The 18,076-nt window shown below is 27.2% G+C and overlaps 4 protein-coding genes across 4 annotated transcripts; all 4 read right to left on the bottom strand.

Moving 5' to 3' along the window:
• Window positions 1–2,374: 2,374 nt before the first annotated feature.
• Window positions 2,375–4,676, bottom strand: LOC149514152 (beta-glucosidase 13-like). Its single transcript, XM_089745845.1, has 3 exons — window positions 4,046–4,676; window positions 3,706–3,926; window positions 2,375–3,627 (listed from the first exon to the last, which is right to left on the bottom strand). The coding sequence occupies exons 1-3, from the start codon at window positions 4,192–4,194 to the stop codon at window positions 3,440–3,442; spliced, it is 558 nt and encodes a 185-aa protein (XP_089601971.1). The 5' UTR covers window positions 4,195–4,676; the 3' UTR covers window positions 2,375–3,439.
• On the bottom strand, window positions 4,244–5,935 carry LOC149514151 (beta-glucosidase 24-like). The gene is made up of 8 exons (XM_089745770.1): window positions 5,842–5,935; window positions 5,623–5,744; window positions 5,439–5,508; window positions 5,273–5,331; window positions 5,057–5,132; window positions 4,884–4,961; window positions 4,706–4,793; window positions 4,244–4,508 (listed from the first exon to the last, which is right to left on the bottom strand). The coding sequence occupies exons 1-8, from the start codon at window positions 5,933–5,935 to the stop codon at window positions 4,244–4,246; spliced, it is 852 nt and encodes a 283-aa protein (XP_089601896.1).
• A 5,555-nt stretch (window positions 5,936–11,490) lies between these two features.
• On the bottom strand, window positions 11,491–13,792 carry LOC149514150 (beta-glucosidase 13-like). The gene is made up of 3 exons (XM_089745844.1): window positions 13,162–13,792; window positions 12,822–13,042; window positions 11,491–12,743 (listed from the first exon to the last, which is right to left on the bottom strand). Exons 1-3 carry the CDS (start codon window positions 13,308–13,310, stop codon window positions 12,556–12,558), a joined length of 558 nt encoding a protein of 185 aa, XP_089601970.1. The 5' UTR covers window positions 13,311–13,792; the 3' UTR covers window positions 11,491–12,555.
• On the bottom strand, window positions 13,360–15,051 carry LOC111284861 (beta-glucosidase 24-like). The gene is made up of 8 exons (XM_089745769.1): window positions 14,958–15,051; window positions 14,739–14,860; window positions 14,555–14,624; window positions 14,389–14,447; window positions 14,173–14,248; window positions 14,000–14,077; window positions 13,822–13,909; window positions 13,360–13,624 (listed from the first exon to the last, which is right to left on the bottom strand). Exons 1-8 carry the CDS (start codon window positions 15,049–15,051, stop codon window positions 13,360–13,362), a joined length of 852 nt encoding a protein of 283 aa, XP_089601895.1.
• Window positions 15,052–18,076: the final 3,025 nt, after the last annotated feature.

Genomic DNA, 18,076 nt, shown 5'->3' with positions numbered 1-18,076 from the left:
TTACCCAAAAATAAATAATATAATTAAAATATTAAATCATAATAAAAATAAAGTTTTCTTTTTAAATTTTGTTGAAGGCAATAAGGAATCCTTTATTCCACAATTGTAGAGTTATCATAGATTCATATCTTCTTTTTCAGAAATTTTGGTGAAATTTTTTATGGTTTTGAGATTTTTTTAAAGTAAGATATAAATGAACTTGAAATTAATACTACTGATGAGACAATCCCTAAATTATTTTTTTTTAATTTTTTTTATGAAAAATAATCTCTTAATTTGAAATTATATTATATGTTTCACAATAGGGATATGAGTTGAGAAATTATTCACTCTTTGAATATACAACTGGCATATAAGTTTCTGTTTAAGGCACATAACTTAATTATATCAATTAATCAGAGCATCATTTTTATTTCATATGAATGGAAAATATTGAATAAATAATAAATTAAAAGATAAAATATATTACCTAATTAAGTGAAGAATTCACAAAAAAATAAAAAATAAAAAGTCTGCAAACAACACAAGTAAAATATAAGAATATATGTGTTTTTGTAGTTTTTGTAAAAAATTACAGCTTATTTGAAAAAAATATATATTCTACCTGATGAAGTGAATAGTATGTTTACTAAAATAATACTTATCATGAGAAAAAGCATGTTAATTCCTATAGCAAGAATAGACTAATAGAAAGAGAGACTAAATTAATAGTAAGGAAAAATATGTTTAGCTCAGTGGGACATTTAGAAAGCTATATAACTAAGAACTACCAGTAATGAAGGCTTTTCTTAAGTTGTTCTAATATTTATATATATTTTTTCACATTTTTTTTGTCAAATATATTTAAAAGCTGAAGATAATGCAAGTATTATATATATAAAAAATTAAAGATATTAAATAATGTTTTCAAAAGTTGTGATAAATTTAAATATTCATATTAACTGCATATAATTAAAAAAATAAATTACTTTATAATTGGTTTTAAATTGAAATGATGTGATGCACAAGAGAAATTTCATGTATAAGAAAAATTTTTTTGAAGTTATTTTGGTATTTATAAATTTCTTTTCACATTCTTTTTTGAAATATATTTAAAAGCTGAAGATAATGTAGGGATTATTTATAAAAAATATTAAAGATATTAAATAATATTTTTTAAAGTTATGATAAATTTAAATAATCATGTTAACTGCAGATATATTGATAAAGAAATATTACTTTAAAATTGGTTTTAAATTGACATCAGGTTATATATAGGAGAAACTCTCTTAAAGTTGTTCTAGTATTTATATATATATTTTTTCACATTTTCATTGTGAAATATATTTAAAAGATGAAGATAATGTAAAGATTATTTATAAAAAAAATTAAAGATATTAAATAATATTTTTAAAAGTTATGATAAATTTAAATACTCATGCTAACTCCACATAAATTGAAAAAGATAATTTTTTTAAAAAATTATCTTTAAATTGAGATAAGGTGATATGTCGGAGAAAAAGATTTTATTAAAATTTAAATTGATTTTTAATTAAATTTTAAAATTTTAGATAATTTAATAATTTTTAAAATATATTTTTTATAAATAATTAAAATTAATAAATATCTTATGTGTCATCATAATGAGAAGTTTTAAGAATTATCTTATATATCGAAAAAAGAAGCTGTTCGCATAAGCATCCACGTCAATAATTATTATCTAATAACTATGTATGTTGTAATATAATATAATATACACATATATAAATATATGGAGTAGATATTAGATTGTGTATAAAAATTAATAAGTATATTTATTATTCTGGGTTCAACTTTATATATAAATTATTTTGATATTTATTTTTTATTATTTTTATTTTGTTTAATTTTTTTGTTATCTAGCGAAAATTGTATGAATTTAATTTTTTTATCAAAATACATCATTTATTAAAACCATGGTAATTCTAACAATCGTAAAATTCTATATAATCAATATTTACACATTCTCACATGACATGGAAAAGCTTATACTATGATTCAAAGTAAACTTTATGCCTCGTTCTACACTCATAAAGCGAGTCCCACACACACATTTATATTTATATTTGACAATATCAAATACGATGTGATGACACAATATAATAATTATATGAATAAAAAATGTGAAAATAATATAATTTAAAATTTTAAAAAAATCATAAATAGATTTAATAAAATAAAAAATTATATTTTATATTTTCGTACCGATAAAAATTGTGACATATCATTTTCTTGTAAAATATAATACGAATATATGAATTATTCATATTTTATATTATACAAATACATGAATTACTAGGTCAAACAATGAAAAGCATTTGTTTACTCTAATATACAAATTTTCAGTATTTGATTGTAAAACATCTGAAAAGCATTTGTTGTTTTCTCCTTTACACTAAAATCCTGTATAGCATTTTGTTCATTCTATTTTCATGGTGGCTTACAGTGATTGCCTAAGCCATTCAACCGTTGCTATTTTGTTAGAGCATGATCCAGTTTCCATCTTGTCCAACGTTGATCAAAGAATCCCGAGTATAATGATATCATTCCACTTGTGCTTTGATCTATCTTTTCCAAGAAATTTAGAAGCAGAGTTTTTTTTTTCTTAAATACATATATTTTGCAAGTTACACAGTCATTGCCGAAAAATATAGCAACTAATGGAATGGTACTAACAAAAGGAAAGTGTAAGAACTCGAGGCAAGATCATGTCTATAATCTCTACGAAATTTTAGGCTCGAACTGAGCTCAGAAGCAATAATGACAGCAGTTTGTGAGATACAGTTCTCGGTCCATCAACATAAATTGCAGAAGTTAATCTACAATTACGTACAGCACAATTATATATACTGGAAGGCCGATACAAGGAGCTAACGGATGCTAGCTATCAACCACAAAGCTGAGTCCTTTTTCTTCCTTCTCTCTTTTCGTTGACGAATGTATAGTATAAATTTGCTATAACCATGGTAAACTCGATCTTTGGCATGCTTATTTTTGGTCACCTTGTACAAAATCATGGTACCATTTAGCAGATTTCTTGGGGATGCGCTTGAGGTTCTGGAAATCAACATAGTAAAGTCCATAGCGGATGGTGAAGCCTTCTGACCATTCAAAGTCGTCAAATAAACTATAATAGAAATATCCTTTGACATTCATGCCATTGCTGCGTAATAGGCAACATAAAGCACATTGATCAGTTTTCCAAGCTAGTGTGAAGGATACAAAAGAATGAATACTTGTATAAACACAGTAAAAAAGCTCACTTGATTGCCCTGCGTGTTTGGAACAAATGTTTCTGAACAAATTCAATTCTATCTTGATCGTTTAATGCCTGAGGAATTGGAATGCTGTCGTCATTTTTCTCCGTAAAACCTATTCAAAGTGGTTATGCAGATGTATTAGCGATAACTAAATATAGTGTCTAAGAATTCAACAGAAAGGGAGCATGGAGGAGCCAGATTTCCGAACCATTCTCAGTAATGTAGATTGTAAGGTTTTTATTGTAGTGCTCCGTAATAAACTTCAAAAGTTTGTACAGCCCTTGGGGATAAACGTAAATGAAAGCACTCCCTCCAGCATTTGGACCAATAAGAACTCCATCTTTGTCCACTGCCACAACAACACAGCATCATCCTTCAGAGGAATAAAAGCCCTTGTTTATTTCAGTAAAGATAAATTTAACGTTACCTGTGGAATTGACATGTTGATCTACCAAGTAGCTCACTGGTGCAGCTTGTGGATTAATTGGAATGTGCTTAGCATATCTCGAGGTATAGTAGTTGATGCCAATGAAATCAAAAGATCCTTTGACCAGCTCTTTCTCCTTAGCCGTGAAAAGTGGTAGCCTGTCCTTCACCAATCTTCTCATGCTTACTGGGTACTGTCCTAGCAGCAGTGGTTCCATAAACCTGGAAGCCACCAGACAAGATAACAATGCATTCGATCACTGGTTTATGTGAGTGTCACTGTCAAGTGGAAAGTGATAAATTACTTGAGAAATTGTTCATAAGAAAGTTATTTTACTAACCATCCCAACTCGAAATCCATGGATCTTTTTGCTGCATTTCTATCAAGCAATGTGTTTGAATAGGGCTCACTATACTGTCCAACAAGGGTCAATCCAATTTGCCCCCCTTGTGCTGCCTGGCCAACCAAATTCAAACAATAAGTAAACATATATATAAAAGCAGATATATGGTCCTAAAATACACCGAAGGAGGGCATTCTATGGCTCAGTCACCTGGTACTTCTCTTTGTAAAGCTTCGCAGCCGCTGCATGGGCAAGAAGAAGGTTATGTGCAGCAATGTAAGGTTCTGTGGCCGCATTACCTTCAGGACATGTTGTTCTATCTGAACATCTGCCTGGTGGAGCCACTCCCATGGTATACCCGAATTTAGCAATAATTAGCGGTTCATTGATTGTAATCCAATTTTTCACCCGATCTCCAAATGTTTTAAAACAAATTTCAGCATAGTCCCTGAAATCCTTCCTGAAAAGAGAAAGCACACATTAATGACAGATCAGCGACCATGAACTACACTAATTACAAGTTGGATAGAGCCATGGACTTAAGGCTCAATTTAGGAGGGTCCAATCATAAAATGCATTCTCTTGTTCGGTGAGAATGCTGCCAGCACGCACCCTAATGGAGCCTTGGACAGTACTAGATGTTAGAGTGGAACTTACGCGACAGTGTGATTTAGGAAGCCTCCATACTTGTTTTCAAGGGCCTCCGGTGAGTCAAAGTGCATTAGTGTCACAAAGGGCTTGATGCCTTCAATTGATGAAACATAAAAAGGAATTAGCCAAAATACCATACAAAAGAAATTCTAAACATAATTGCAGTAAGCCTCTAATTAATCACCATGTTTAATCAGCTCGTCAATGAGACTGTTGTAGTGGTTGATACCCTCCCGATTTATTCCACCGCTCAAAGTTCCATCTACAGGAGAAAAATTGTAAAGTGGTCAACTATGCTTTTCCTTTTTTGTTCACTTTTGAACCAAGAAACAAAGAGTTTGATGAAGAAAATATTACCAGGCAAAATCCTGGTCCAGGGGATGGAAAATCTATAAGCGTCTAGTCCAAGGTCCTTCAAAGCCAATGCATCCTCCTGCAAATATATTTACCATTTCTTTAAATGCGAGTATGTTGATAGAGTACTGGATTCTTAATTCTAGTGATCAGAACCAAATCCTGATAGCCTGAAATACCAAATGAAAACATGTAAGCCTATGATGAGGGATGTGTTACCTTGTAGCGCTTGTATGAATCGATTGCTACCTCCAAGGTACTTTTGTCTATTATTTTCTCTGCATGAAAACCATAAATATTTCAAATGAGAATCCAAATTTTTAGCTGCTATCAAAATTCCAGTAATCTGACAGTATAATTAACAACAAAGAAGCATGTTGCCAACCTGGGAATTTTCGAACATATTGGTCCCAAACGCTCGGCCCTTTCCCTCCAGATTTCGTTGATCCTTCAATCTGCACTCAGTTTAATTACTTGTGTTATCGGTATAAGAGGGAAATACTATTACTTGTATCAGTTTAATTGCATCATATATCATTTGATAGTCAGTGACATCAGATTTAGCTTACCTGAGCAGCAGCAGTCGATGCTCCAAAAACAAAATCACTTGGAAAGTTGGATCTCTTAACATTCAAATATTGTGTAGAGTTTGATAAAGCTGAATCTACCTTTTTCTGGGATGCTTGAGTTACTGCATATAGATCAAAATTTTAGCGTGTTAGAGACAAAACAAGCCAAAAAACAAGTGAAAACAAAAACCATAAGAAAAGCAAGAAAGCCGGACAAACTTTGGCCATGCGCAGACAAGCAAACAAGCAAAACAAAGGCAGAGATTCTGATCAGAATCTGCTGAGAATTCCCAGGTGATGAAATTGGCAACATTCTTGACCTTGTAGCCTCTGCTGTTTCTTTAACAAGTATAGAAAAAGATTCAGCTACTTCGTGAAGACAAGATTTGAAGGTGTCTGAGCCTTAGGTTTTAATTTTACGAAGTGAAAATTAAATGTGTAAAAATACAAGGATTGCGCCTCTTTCTTATATACAAGAGTACCCACCAAAACCATCTAACAAGAAATCTAATTTAATGTTCATTATTGGCTAAGAATATCAATGTGATAACCCTGAATGAAACAATATTCCCACTGATCATATGTTCATTATGATCGGTAGGAAAAAATTACTATCTTAGCGTTTCTTTGACATTAGACCTTCAATCTTTTTCATCGACGATCCAAATAAAATCTGAACGTCAATTTCTTATCAAATTTGTCCCCAAAATAGGCCGTTTTGTTACCTATTATATTCAGTTTTTTTCAATTTCTAGATCTACATTAAGGGACAGCTACGAGTTTGCTTTTGGGTAGAATGTTGAAACAAATCCGTTTGAACTAAAAAATTTTGATAAAAAGAAAAAGCCAACGCTTTTTTAGTTGATTAATTATTTAATTTTACATCAGAAAATGATTAATTATCTATTTGTCTTGAGAGAAAGACGATCAAATTTAAACGATAATATGCCCATAAAATTTGAAGATAGAAAATAATTATTTTATAATCTAATTAACTTTTTAACTTGTGTCATGCATGAAATTTTTGAATTAATTTTCATAATTTAAATAATTTTAATCTTAATTTTTAATATTACTTTAATAAAAAATTATGTAAATTTTTTATTGATTTTTTATATATAATCATACATTTATAAATGTTAAGATACAACTAAATAAGAGTTTATACATATTGTAATACTCTTTCAAAGTCTAAACTTTTGCAAAATTTCAAAGAATTATAAAATTTTTTTCATAAAAAATTATTTTTTCAATTCATTTACTAAACAATGAAAATTTTGCTCCTCATTTTTTCTTGTTCGATTAAAAAAGCAATGTTCAGTTTTAAACAATAAAGATTTTTATTGTTGGTTTATATGGTTTTTCGAGTGTTAGAGATGTTATTATCTATGCTTTTAGATTCCTCAAATGATGTTGGTAAAATTTCTTTAGGTTTATATTCTTTCTACCCTCTATTATACCCTTAATTGTGGTTGGATATTTATAACCATTTCATTACTTTTAATAAAATTTTACTTTGGCCTATTAAAAAGAAAATAGTCAAGATTAATAATTATATATATGTTGATATGAATATATAAAAAATATATCATTTTGATTAAATTGTGAAAAACATTTATATTAGCAAAATATTCATAAATTATTAAATCTTATAAAGCTAAACCAGAAATAAAACATAAAATAATAATAATAATAATAATAATAATAATAATAATAATAATAATAATAATATATTTGATTGAACTACAAAGCATAATTATTAATTTGGTCATAACCATTTGCTTTTTATTCCTTATTTTTTTTACATATATACATTAATATCCATAGTTGTTTTTTATTAGAACATAAACCAAATATACAAATTAAGAATTATATATAATTTAGATCTCTTGTACTTATGCATAACAAATATCCAGTTTAACTATTTATATAAAAACATATGAAACAATTTTTTTTAGAATAAATCAAAGTTAATTGTATATATCATATAATGCAGATAAAACCAAATAATAAGTTTAATTGAAGAAACAAACAAATAGAGAAAAAAAATAAAAAAGAAATAGAATATAAAATAAGTAATGAACTATACCTATTAATTAGTTGAAACGAAGCCAAATATGGGCTCACTTTTCTTACATTATTGAATCCAAAAAAATAAAATCAATATTACAAAAATAAAAAAGAAAAAAAAAACAATCCAACACCATCACAAGTTTTTTTTTTTTAAAACTAAAAAAATAAAAGAAATAAAAGAATAATAAAGGTATAAAATGAATTTACTTATTCATGAATATGATGTAGTTATTGTTCTAATAACATTAGTTAGGGGGTGATGCTCTCACTTTATGAGTTTTTTATTTTTATTTTGAGATTTTGTTTTCGACAAATAAAAATTTATTAAGTTTACACATACACACACACACACATATATAAATATATGTATAGCTATATGTAGAGTTATGATTAAATTTGAAAAGAAAAGATAAATTATGATTTAGTATATTTAAATTAAAATTTTATGTAAAATTTTTAATTTTTGATAGTGTTTGATTTGAATTTAAATAGTTATCCAAAAATATTAAATTTATATAATTTATTAAATAAAATTATGTGACAAAGATAAAAGTTTATTAAGCCTATATATATTTGGAGTTATGATTACATTAAAAAAGAAAGATAATTTATAATTTAATATATTTAAATTTAAAATTTATGTAAAATTTTTAATATTTTATAAATTTTGATTTGACCAAATATACAAATTAAAAACATATATATAATTTAGATCTCTTGTACTTATGCATGATAAATATCCAGTCTAACTATATATATATATATATATATATCATATAATGCAAATAAAGTCTGAAGAAAAAAACAGAGGAAAAAAATAAAAAAAATAGAATATGAAAAAAATAATGAATTATACATATTACCTAATTGAAACCAATCCAAATGTGCACTTATTTTTCTCTCATTATTGAAATATAAAAAAAATCAATATTATAAAAAAAATCCAACACCATCACAAACTTATTTTTAAAATTAAAAAATAAAACTAAAAGAAATAAAATAATAATAAAGGCACAAAATGAATTTATTTGTTCATGAGTATGATGTGATTATTATTTTTTCCAGCTTTTATCCATTCCTGTCAAAACTCATAAACCATAATCGTCAAATAAAAAAAATTGTATTCTTCAATTTCAAAATCTAATAATAACAAATAAAATAACGTCGGTTAGAGCGTGAACATCTCACTTAATAAGCTCATTATTTTTGTTTTGAGATTTTAATTTTAGTAAATAAAAATTTATTAAGTTTACACATACACATATATACATATATAAGTATATATATGTGTGTGTGTGTGTGTGTGTGTAAAGTAATGATTAAATTTGAAAAGAAAAGATAAATTATGATTTAATATATTTAAATTAAAATTTTATGTAAAATTTTTAATTTTTGATAGAGTTTGATTTGAATTTAAATAGTTACCCAAAAATAAATAATATAATTAAAATATTAAATCATAATAAAAATAAAGTTTTCTTTTTAAATTTTGTTGAAGGCAATAAGGAATCCTTTATTCCACAATTGTAGAGTTATCATAGATTCATATCTTCTTTTTCAGAAATTTTGGTGAAATTTTTTATGGTTTTGAGATTTTTTTAAAGTAAGATATAAATGAACTTGAAATTAATACTACTGATGAGACAATCCCTAAATTATTTTTTTTTAATTTTTTTTATGAAAAATAATCTCTTAATTTGAAATTATATTATATGTTTCACAATAGGGATATGAGTTGAGAAATTATTCACTCTTTGAATATACAACTGGCATATAAGTTTCTGTTTAAGGCACATAACTTAATTATATCAATTAATCAGAGCATCATTTTTATTTCATATGAATGGAAAATATTGAATAAATAATAAATTAAAAGATAAAATATATTACCTAATTAAGTGAAGAATTCACAAAAAAATAAAAAATAAAAAGTCTGCAAACAACACAAGTAAAATATAAGAATATATGTGTTTTTGTAGTTTTTGTAAAAAATTACAGCTTATTTGAAAAAAATATATATTCTACCTGATGAAGTGAATAGTATGTTTACTAAAATAATACTTATCATGAGAAAAAGCATGTTAATTCCTATAGCAAGAATAGACTAATAGAAAGAGAGACTAAATTAATAGTAAGGAAAAATATGTTTAGCTCAGTGGGACATTTAGAAAGCTATATAACTAAGAACTACCAGTAATGAAGGCTTTTCTTAAGTTGTTCTAATATTTATATATATTTTTTCACATTTTTTTTGTCAAATATATTTAAAAGCTGAAGATAATGCAAGTATTATATATATAAAAAATTAAAGATATTAAATAATGTTTTCAAAAGTTGTGATAAATTTAAATATTCATATTAACTGCATATAATTAAAAAAATAAATTACTTTATAATTGGTTTTAAATTGAAATGATGTGATGCACAAGAGAAATTTCATGTATAAGAAAAATTTTTTTGAAGTTATTTTGGTATTTATAAATTTCTTTTCACATTCTTTTTTGAAATATATTTAAAAGCTGAAGATAATGTAGGGATTATTTATAAAAAATATTAAAGATATTAAATAATATTTTTTAAAGTTATGATAAATTTAAATAATCATGTTAACTGCAGATATATTGATAAAGAAATATTACTTTAAAATTGGTTTTAAATTGACATCAGGTTATATATAGGAGAAACTCTCTTAAAGTTGTTCTAGTATTTATATATATATTTTTTCACATTTTCATTGTGAAATATATTTAAAAGATGAAGATAATGTAAAGATTATTTATAAAAAAAATTAAAGATATTAAATAATATTTTTAAAAGTTATGATAAATTTAAATACTCATGCTAACTCCACATAAATTGAAAAAGATAATTTTTTTAAAAAATTATCTTTAAATTGAGATAAGGTGATATGTCGGAGAAAAAGATTTTATTAAAATTTAAATTGATTTTTAATTAAATTTTAAAATTTTAGATAATTTAATAATTTTTAAAATATATTTTTTATAAATAATTAAAATTAATAAATATCTTATGTGTCATCATAATGAGAAGTTTTAAGAATTATCTTATATATCGAAAAAAGAAACTGTTCGCGTAAGTGTCTACATCAATGATTATTATATGATAATCATGTATGTTGTAATATAATATAATATACACATATATAAATATATGGAGTAGATATTAGATTGTGTATAAAAATTAATAAGTATATTTATTATTCTGGGTTCAACTTTATATATAAATTATTTTGATATTTATTTTTTATTATTTTTATTTTGTTTAATTTTTTTGTTATCTAGCGAAAATTGTATGAATTTAATTTTTTTATCAAAATACATCATTTATTAAAACCATGGTAATTCTAACAATCGTAAAATTCTATATAATCAATATTTACACATTCTCACATGACATGGAAAAGCTTATACTATGATTCAAAGTAAACTTTATGCCTCGTTCTACACTCATAAAGCGAGTCCCACACACACATTTATATTTATATTTGACAATATCAAATACGATGTGATGACACAATATAATAATTATATGAATAAAAAATGTGAAAATAATATAATTTAAAATTTTAAAAAAATCATAAATAGATTTAATAAAATAAAAAATTATATTTTATATTTTCGTACCGATAAAAATTGTGACATATCATTTTCTTGTAAAATATAATACGAATATATGAATTATTCATATTTTATATTATACAAATACATGAATTACTAGGTCAAACAATGAAAAGCATTTGTTTACTCTAATATACAAATTTTCAGTATTTGATTGTAAAACATCTGAAAAGCATTTGTTGTTTTCTCCTTTACACTAAAATCCTGTATAGCATTTTGTTCATTCTATTTTCATGGTGGCTTACAGTGATTGCCTAAGCCATTCAACCGTTGCTATTTTGTTAGAGCATGATCCAGTTTCCATCTTGTCCAACGTTGATCAAAGAATCCCGAGTATAATGATATCATTCCACTTGTGCTTTGATCTATCTTTTCCAAGAAATTTAGAAGCAGAGTTTTTTTTTTCTTAAATACATATATTTTGCAAGTTACACAGTCATTGCCGAAAAATATAGCAACTAATGGAATGGTACTAACAAAAGGAAAGTGTAAGAACTCGAGGCAAGATCATGTCTATAATCTCTACGAAATTTTAGGCTCGAACTGAGCTCAGAAGCAATAATGACAGCAGTTTGTGAGATACAGTTCTCGGTCCATCAACATAAATTGCAGAAGTTAATCTACAATTACGTACAGCACAATTATATATACTGGAAGGCCGATACAAGGAGCTAACGGATGCTAGCTATCAACCACAAAGCTGAGTCCTTTTTCTTCCTTCTCTCTTTTCGTTGACGAATGTATAGTATAAATTTGCTATAACCATGGTAAACTCGATCTTTGGCATGCTTATTTTTGGTCACCTTGTACAAAATCATGGTACCATTTAGCAGATTTCTTGGGGATGCGCTTGAGGTTCTGGAAATCAACATAGTAAAGTCCATAGCGGATGGTGAAGCCTTCTGACCATTCAAAGTCGTCAAATAAACTATAATAGAAATATCCTTTGACATTCATGCCATTGCTGCGTAATAGGCAACATAAAGCACATTGATCAGTTTTCCAAGCTAGTGTGAAGGATACAAAAGAATGAATACTTGTATAAACACAGTAAAAAAGCTCACTTGATTGCCCTGCGTGTTTGGAACAAATGTTTCTGAACAAATTCAATTCTATCTTGATCGTTTAATGCCTGAGGAATTGGAATGCTGTCGTCATTTTTCTCCGTAAAACCTATTCAAAGTGGTTATGCAGATGTATTAGCGATAACTAAATATAGTGTCTAAGAATTCAACAGAAAGGGAGCATGGAGGAGCCAGATTTCCGAACCATTCTCAGTAATGTAGATTGTAAGGTTTTTATTGTAGTGCTCCGTAATAAACTTCAAAAGTTTGTACAGCCCTTGGGGATAAACGTAAATGAAAGCACTCCCTCCAGCATTTGGACCAATAAGAACTCCATCTTTGTCCACTGCCACAACAACACAGCATCATCCTTCAGAGGAATAAAAGCCCTTGTTTATTTCAGTAAAGATAAATTTAACGTTACCTGTGGAATTGACATGTTGATCTACCAAGTAGCTCACTGGTGCAGCTTGTGGATTAATTGGAATGTGCTTAGCATATCTCGAGGTATAGTAGTTGATGCCAATGAAATCAAAAGATCCTTTGACCAGCTCTTTCTCCTTAGCCGTGAAAAGTGGTAGCCTGTCCTTCACCAATCTTCTCATGCTTACTGGGTACTGTCCTAGCAGCAGTGGTTCCATAAACCTGGAAGCCACCAGACAAGATAACAATGCATTCGATCACTGGTTTATGTGAGTGTCACTGTCAAGTGGAAAGTGATAAATTACTTGAGAAATTGTTCATAAGAAAGTTATTTTACTAACCATCCCAACTCGAAATCCATGGATCTTTTTGCTGCATTTCTATCAAGCAATGTGTTTGAATAGGGCTCACTATACTGTCCAACAAGGGTCAATCCAATTTGCCCCCCTTGTGCTGCCTGGCCAACCAAATTCAAACAATAAGTAAACATATATATAAAAGCAGATATATGGTCCTAAAATACACCGAAGGAGGGCATTCTATGGCTCAGTCACCTGGTACTTCTCTTTGTAAAGCTTCGCAGCCGCTGCATGGGCAAGAAGAAGGTTATGTGCAGCAATGTAAGGTTCTGTGGCCGCATTACCTTCAGGACATGTTGTTCTATCTGAACATCTGCCTGGTGGAGCCACTCCCATGGTATACCCGAATTTAGCAATAATTAGCGGTTCATTGATTGTAATCCAATTTTTCACCCGATCTCCAAATGTTTTAAAACAAATTTCAGCATAGTCCCTGAAATCCTTCCTGAAAAGAGAAAGCACACATTAATGACAGATCAGCGACCATGAACTACACTAATTACAAGTTGGATAGAGCCATGGACTTAAGGCTCAATTTAGGAGGGTCCAATCATAAAATGCATTCTCTTGTTCGGTGAGAATGCTGCCAGCACGCACCCTAATGGAGCCTTGGACAGTACTAGATGTTAGAGTGGAACTTACGCGACAGTGTGATTTAGGAAGCCTCCATACTTGTTTTCAAGGGCCTCCGGTGAGTCAAAGTGCATTAGTGTCACAAAGGGCTTGATGCCTTCAATTGATGAAACATAAAAAGGAATTAGCCAAAATACCATACAAAAGAAATTCTAAACATAATTGCAGTAAGCCTCTAATTAATCACCATGTTTAATCAGCTCGTCAATGAGACTGTTGTAGTGGTTGATACCCTCCCGATTTATTCCACCGCTCAAAGTTCCATCTACAGGAGAAAAATTGTAAAGTGGTCAACTATGCTTTTCCTTTTTTGTTCACTTTTGAACCAAGAAACAAAGAGTTTGATGAAGAAAATATTACCAGGCAAAATCCTGGTCCAGGGGATGGAAAATCTATAAGCGTCTAGTCCAAGGTCCTTCAAAGCCAATGCATCCTCCTGCAAATATATTTACCATTTCTTTAAATGCGAGTATGTTGATAGAGTACTGGATTCTTAATTCTAGTGATCAGAACCAAATCCTGATAGCCTGAAATACCAAATGAAAACATGTAAGCCTATGATGAGGGATGTGTTACCTTGTAGCGCTTGTATGAATCGATTGCTACCTCCAAGGTACTTTTGTCTATTATTTTCTCTGCATGAAAACCATAAATATTTCAAATGAGAATCCAAATTTTTAGCTGCTATCAAAATTCCAGTAATCTGACAGTATAATTAACAACAAAGAAGCATGTTGCCAACCTGGGAATTTTCGAACATATTGGTCCCAAACGCTCGGCCCTTTCCCTCCAGATTTCGTTGATCCTTCAATCTGCACTCAGTTTAATTACTTGTGTTATCGGTATAAGAGGGAAATACTATTACTTGTATCAGTTTAATTGCATCATATATCATTTGATAGTCAGTGACATCAGATTTAGCTTACCTGAGCAGCAGCAGTCGATGCTCCAAAAACAAAATCACTTGGAAAGTTGGATCTCTTAACATTCAAATATTGTGTAGAGTTTGATAAAGCTGAATCTACCTTTTTCTGGGATGCTTGAGTTACTGCATATAGATCAAAATTTTAGCGTGTTAGAGACAAAACAAGCCAAAAAACAAGTGAAAACAAAAACCATAAGAAAAGCAAGAAAGCCGGACAAACTTTGGCCATGCGCAGACAAGCAAACAAGCAAAACAAAGGCAGAGATTCTGATCAGAATCTGCTGAGAATTCCCAGGTGATGAAATTGGCAACATTCTTGACCTTGTAGCCTCTGCTGTTTCTTTAACAAGTATAGAAAAAGATTCAGCTACTTCGTGAAGACAAGATTTGAAGGTGTCTGAGCCTTAGGTTTTAATTTTACGAAGTGAAAATTAAATGTGTAAAAATACAAGGATTGCGCCTCTTTCTTATATACAAGAGTACCCACCAAAACCATCTAACAAGAAATCTAATTTAATGTTCATTATTGGCTAAGAATATCAATGTGATAACCCTGAATGAAACAATATTCCCACTGATCATATGTTCATTATGATCGGTAGGAAAAAATTACTATCTTAGCGTTTCTTTGACATTAGACCTTCAATCTTTTTCATCGACGATCCAAATAAAATCTGAACGTCAATTTCTTATCAAATTTGTCCCCAAAATAGGCCGTTTTGTTACCTATTATATTCAGTTTTTTTCAATTTCTAGATCTACATTAAGGGACAGCTACGAGTTTGCTTTTGGGTAGAATGTTGAAACAAATCCGTTTGAACTAAAAAATTTTGATAAAAAGAAAAAGCCAACGCTTTTTTAGTTGATTAATTATTTAATTTTACATCAGAAAATGATTAATTATCTATTTGTCTTGAGAGAAAGACGATCAAATTTAAACGATAATATGCCCATAAAATTTGAAGATAGAAAATAATTATTTTATAATCTAATTAACTTTTTAACTTGTGTCATGCATGAAATTTTTGAATTAATTTTCATAATTTAAATAATTTTAATCTTAATTTTTAATATTACTTTAATAAAAAATTATGTAAATTTTTTATTGATTTTTTATATATAATCATACATTTATAAATGTTAAGATACAACTAAATAAGAGTTTATACATATTGTAATACTCTTTCAAAGTCTAAACTTTTGCAAAATTTCAAAGAATTATAAAATTTTTTTCATAAAAAATTATTTTTTCAATTCATTTACTAAACAATGAAAATTTTGCTCCTCATTTTTTCTTGTTCGATTAAAAAAGCAATGTTCAGTTTTAAACAATAAAGATTTTTATTGTTGGTTTATATGGTTTTTCGAGTGTTAGAGATGTTATTATCTATGCTTTTAGATTCCTCAAATGATGTTGGTAAAATTTCTTTAGGTTTATATTCTTTCTACCCTCTATTATACCCTTAATTGTGGTTGGATATTTATAACCATTTCATTACTTTTAATAAAATTTTACTTTGGCCTATTAAAAAGAAAATAGTCAAGATTAATAATTATATATATGTTGATATGAATATATAAAAAATATATCATTTTGATTAAATTGTGAAAAACATTTATATTAGCAAAATATTCATAAATTATTAAATCTTATAAAGCTAAACCAGAAATAAAACATAAAATAATAATAATAATAATAATAATAATAATAATAATAATAATAATAATAATATATTTGATTGAACTACAAAGCATAATTATTAATTTGGTCATAACCATTTGCTTTTTATTCCTTATTTTTTTTACATATATACATTAATATCCATAGTTGTTTTTTATTAGAACATAAACCAAATATACAAATTAAGAATTATATATAATTTAGATCTCTTGTACTTATGCATAACAAATATCCAGTTTAACTATTTATATAAAAACATATGAAACAATTTTTTTTAGAATAAATCAAAGTTAATTGTATATATCATATAATGCAGATAAAACCAAATAATAAGTTTAATTGAAGAAACAAACAAATAGAGAAAAAAAAATAAAAAAGAAATAGAATATAAAATAAGTAATGAACTATACCTATTAATTAGTTGAAACGAAGCCAAATATGGGCTCACTTTTCTTACATTATTGAATCCAAAAAAATAAAATCAATATTACAAAAATAAAAAAGAAAAAAAAAACAATCCAACACCATCACAAGTTTTTTTTTTTTAAAACTAAAAAAATAAAAGAAATAAAAGAATAATAAAGGTATAAAATGAATTTACTTATTCATGAATATGATGTAGTTATTGTTCTAATAACATTAGTTAGGGGGTGATGCTCTCACTTTATGAGTTTTTTATTTTTATTTTGAGATTTTGTTTTCGACAAATAAAAATTTATTAAGTTTACACATACACACACACACACATATATAAATATATGTATAGCTATATGTAGAGTTATGATTAAATTTGAAAAGAAAAGATAAATTATGATTTAGTATATTTAAATTAAAATTTTATGTAAAATTTTTAATTTTTGATAGTGTTTGATTTGAATTTAAATAGTTATCCAAAAATATTAAATTTATATAATTTATTAAATAAAATTATGTGACAAAGATAAAAGTTTATTAAGCCTATATATATTTGGAGTTATGATTACATTAAAAAAGAAAGATAATTTATAATTTAATATATTTAAATTTAAAATTTATGTAAAATTTTTAATATTTTATAAATTTTGATTTGACCAAATATACAAATTAAAAACATATATATAATTTAGATCTCTTGTACTTATGCATGATAAATATCCAGTCTAACTATATATATATATATATATATCATATAATGCAAATAAAGTCTGAAGAAAAAAACAGAGGAAAAAAATAAAAAAAATAGAATATGAAAAAAATAATGAATTATACATATTACCTAATTGAAACCAATCCAAATGTGCACTTATTTTTCTCTCATTATTGAAATATAAAAAAAATCAATATTATAAAAAAAATCCAACACCATCACAAACTTATTTTTAAAATTAAAAAATAAAACTAAAAGAAATAAAATAATAATAAAGGCACAAAATGAATTTATTTGTTCATGAGTATGATGTGATTATTATTTTTTCCAGCTTTTATCCATTCCTGTCAAAACTCATAAACCATAATCGTCAAATAAAAAAAATTGTATTCTTCAATTTCAAAATCTAATAATAACAAATAAAATAACGTCGGTTAGAGCGTGAACATCTCACTTAATAAGCTCATTATTTTTGTTTTGAGATTTTAATTTTAGTAAATAAAAATTTATTAAGTTTACACATACACATATA

Source organism: Durio zibethinus, chromosome 17 (assembly GCF_047325235.1).
Source record: "Durio zibethinus cultivar Kanyao isolate XHJ-2024 chromosome 17, ASM4732523v1, whole genome shotgun sequence".
NCBI classification, from domain to species: domain Eukaryota; kingdom Viridiplantae; phylum Streptophyta; class Magnoliopsida; order Malvales; family Malvaceae; genus Durio; species Durio zibethinus.
Note: the sequence above shows the minus strand (reverse complement) of the source record. Positions and strands in the feature narration are given on the sequence as shown.

Coding starts and splice junctions, on each gene's coding strand:
- LOC149514151 (XM_089745770.1), bottom strand. CDS start 5,935: ATGTTGCCAATTTCATCACCTGGGAATTCTCAGCAGATTCTGATCAGA. Junction 5,509..5,622: donor CATCGACTGCTGCTGCTCAG/GTAAGCTAAATC, acceptor AACTGAGTGCAG/ATTGAAGGATCAACGAAATC. Junction 4,794..4,883: donor TGACGAGCTGATTAAACATG/GTGATTAATTAG, acceptor CATCAATTGAAG/GCATCAAGCCCTTTGTGACA.
- LOC149514150 (XM_089745844.1), bottom strand. CDS start 13,310: ATGTTTACTTATTGTTTGAATTTGGTTGGCCAGGCAGCACAAGGGGGG. Junction 13,043..13,161: donor ATGGATTTCGAGTTGGGATG/GTTAGTAAAATA, acceptor GGTGGCTTCCAG/GTTTATGGAACCACTGCTGC. Junction 12,744..12,821: donor TCAACATGTCAATTCCACAG/GTAACGTTAAAT, acceptor TTGTTGTGGCAG/TGGACAAAGATGGAGTTCTT.
- LOC111284861 (XM_089745769.1), bottom strand. CDS start 15,051: ATGTTGCCAATTTCATCACCTGGGAATTCTCAGCAGATTCTGATCAGA. Junction 14,249..14,388: donor ATTCATACAAGCGCTACAAG/GTAACACATCCC, acceptor ATATATTTGCAG/GAGGATGCATTGGCTTTGAA. Junction 13,910..13,999: donor TGACGAGCTGATTAAACATG/GTGATTAATTAG, acceptor CATCAATTGAAG/GCATCAAGCCCTTTGTGACA.
- LOC149514152 (XM_089745845.1), bottom strand. CDS start 4,194: ATGTTTACTTATTGTTTGAATTTGGTTGGCCAGGCAGCACAAGGGGGG. Junction 3,927..4,045: donor ATGGATTTCGAGTTGGGATG/GTTAGTAAAATA, acceptor GGTGGCTTCCAG/GTTTATGGAACCACTGCTGC. Junction 3,628..3,705: donor TCAACATGTCAATTCCACAG/GTAACGTTAAAT, acceptor TTGTTGTGGCAG/TGGACAAAGATGGAGTTCTT.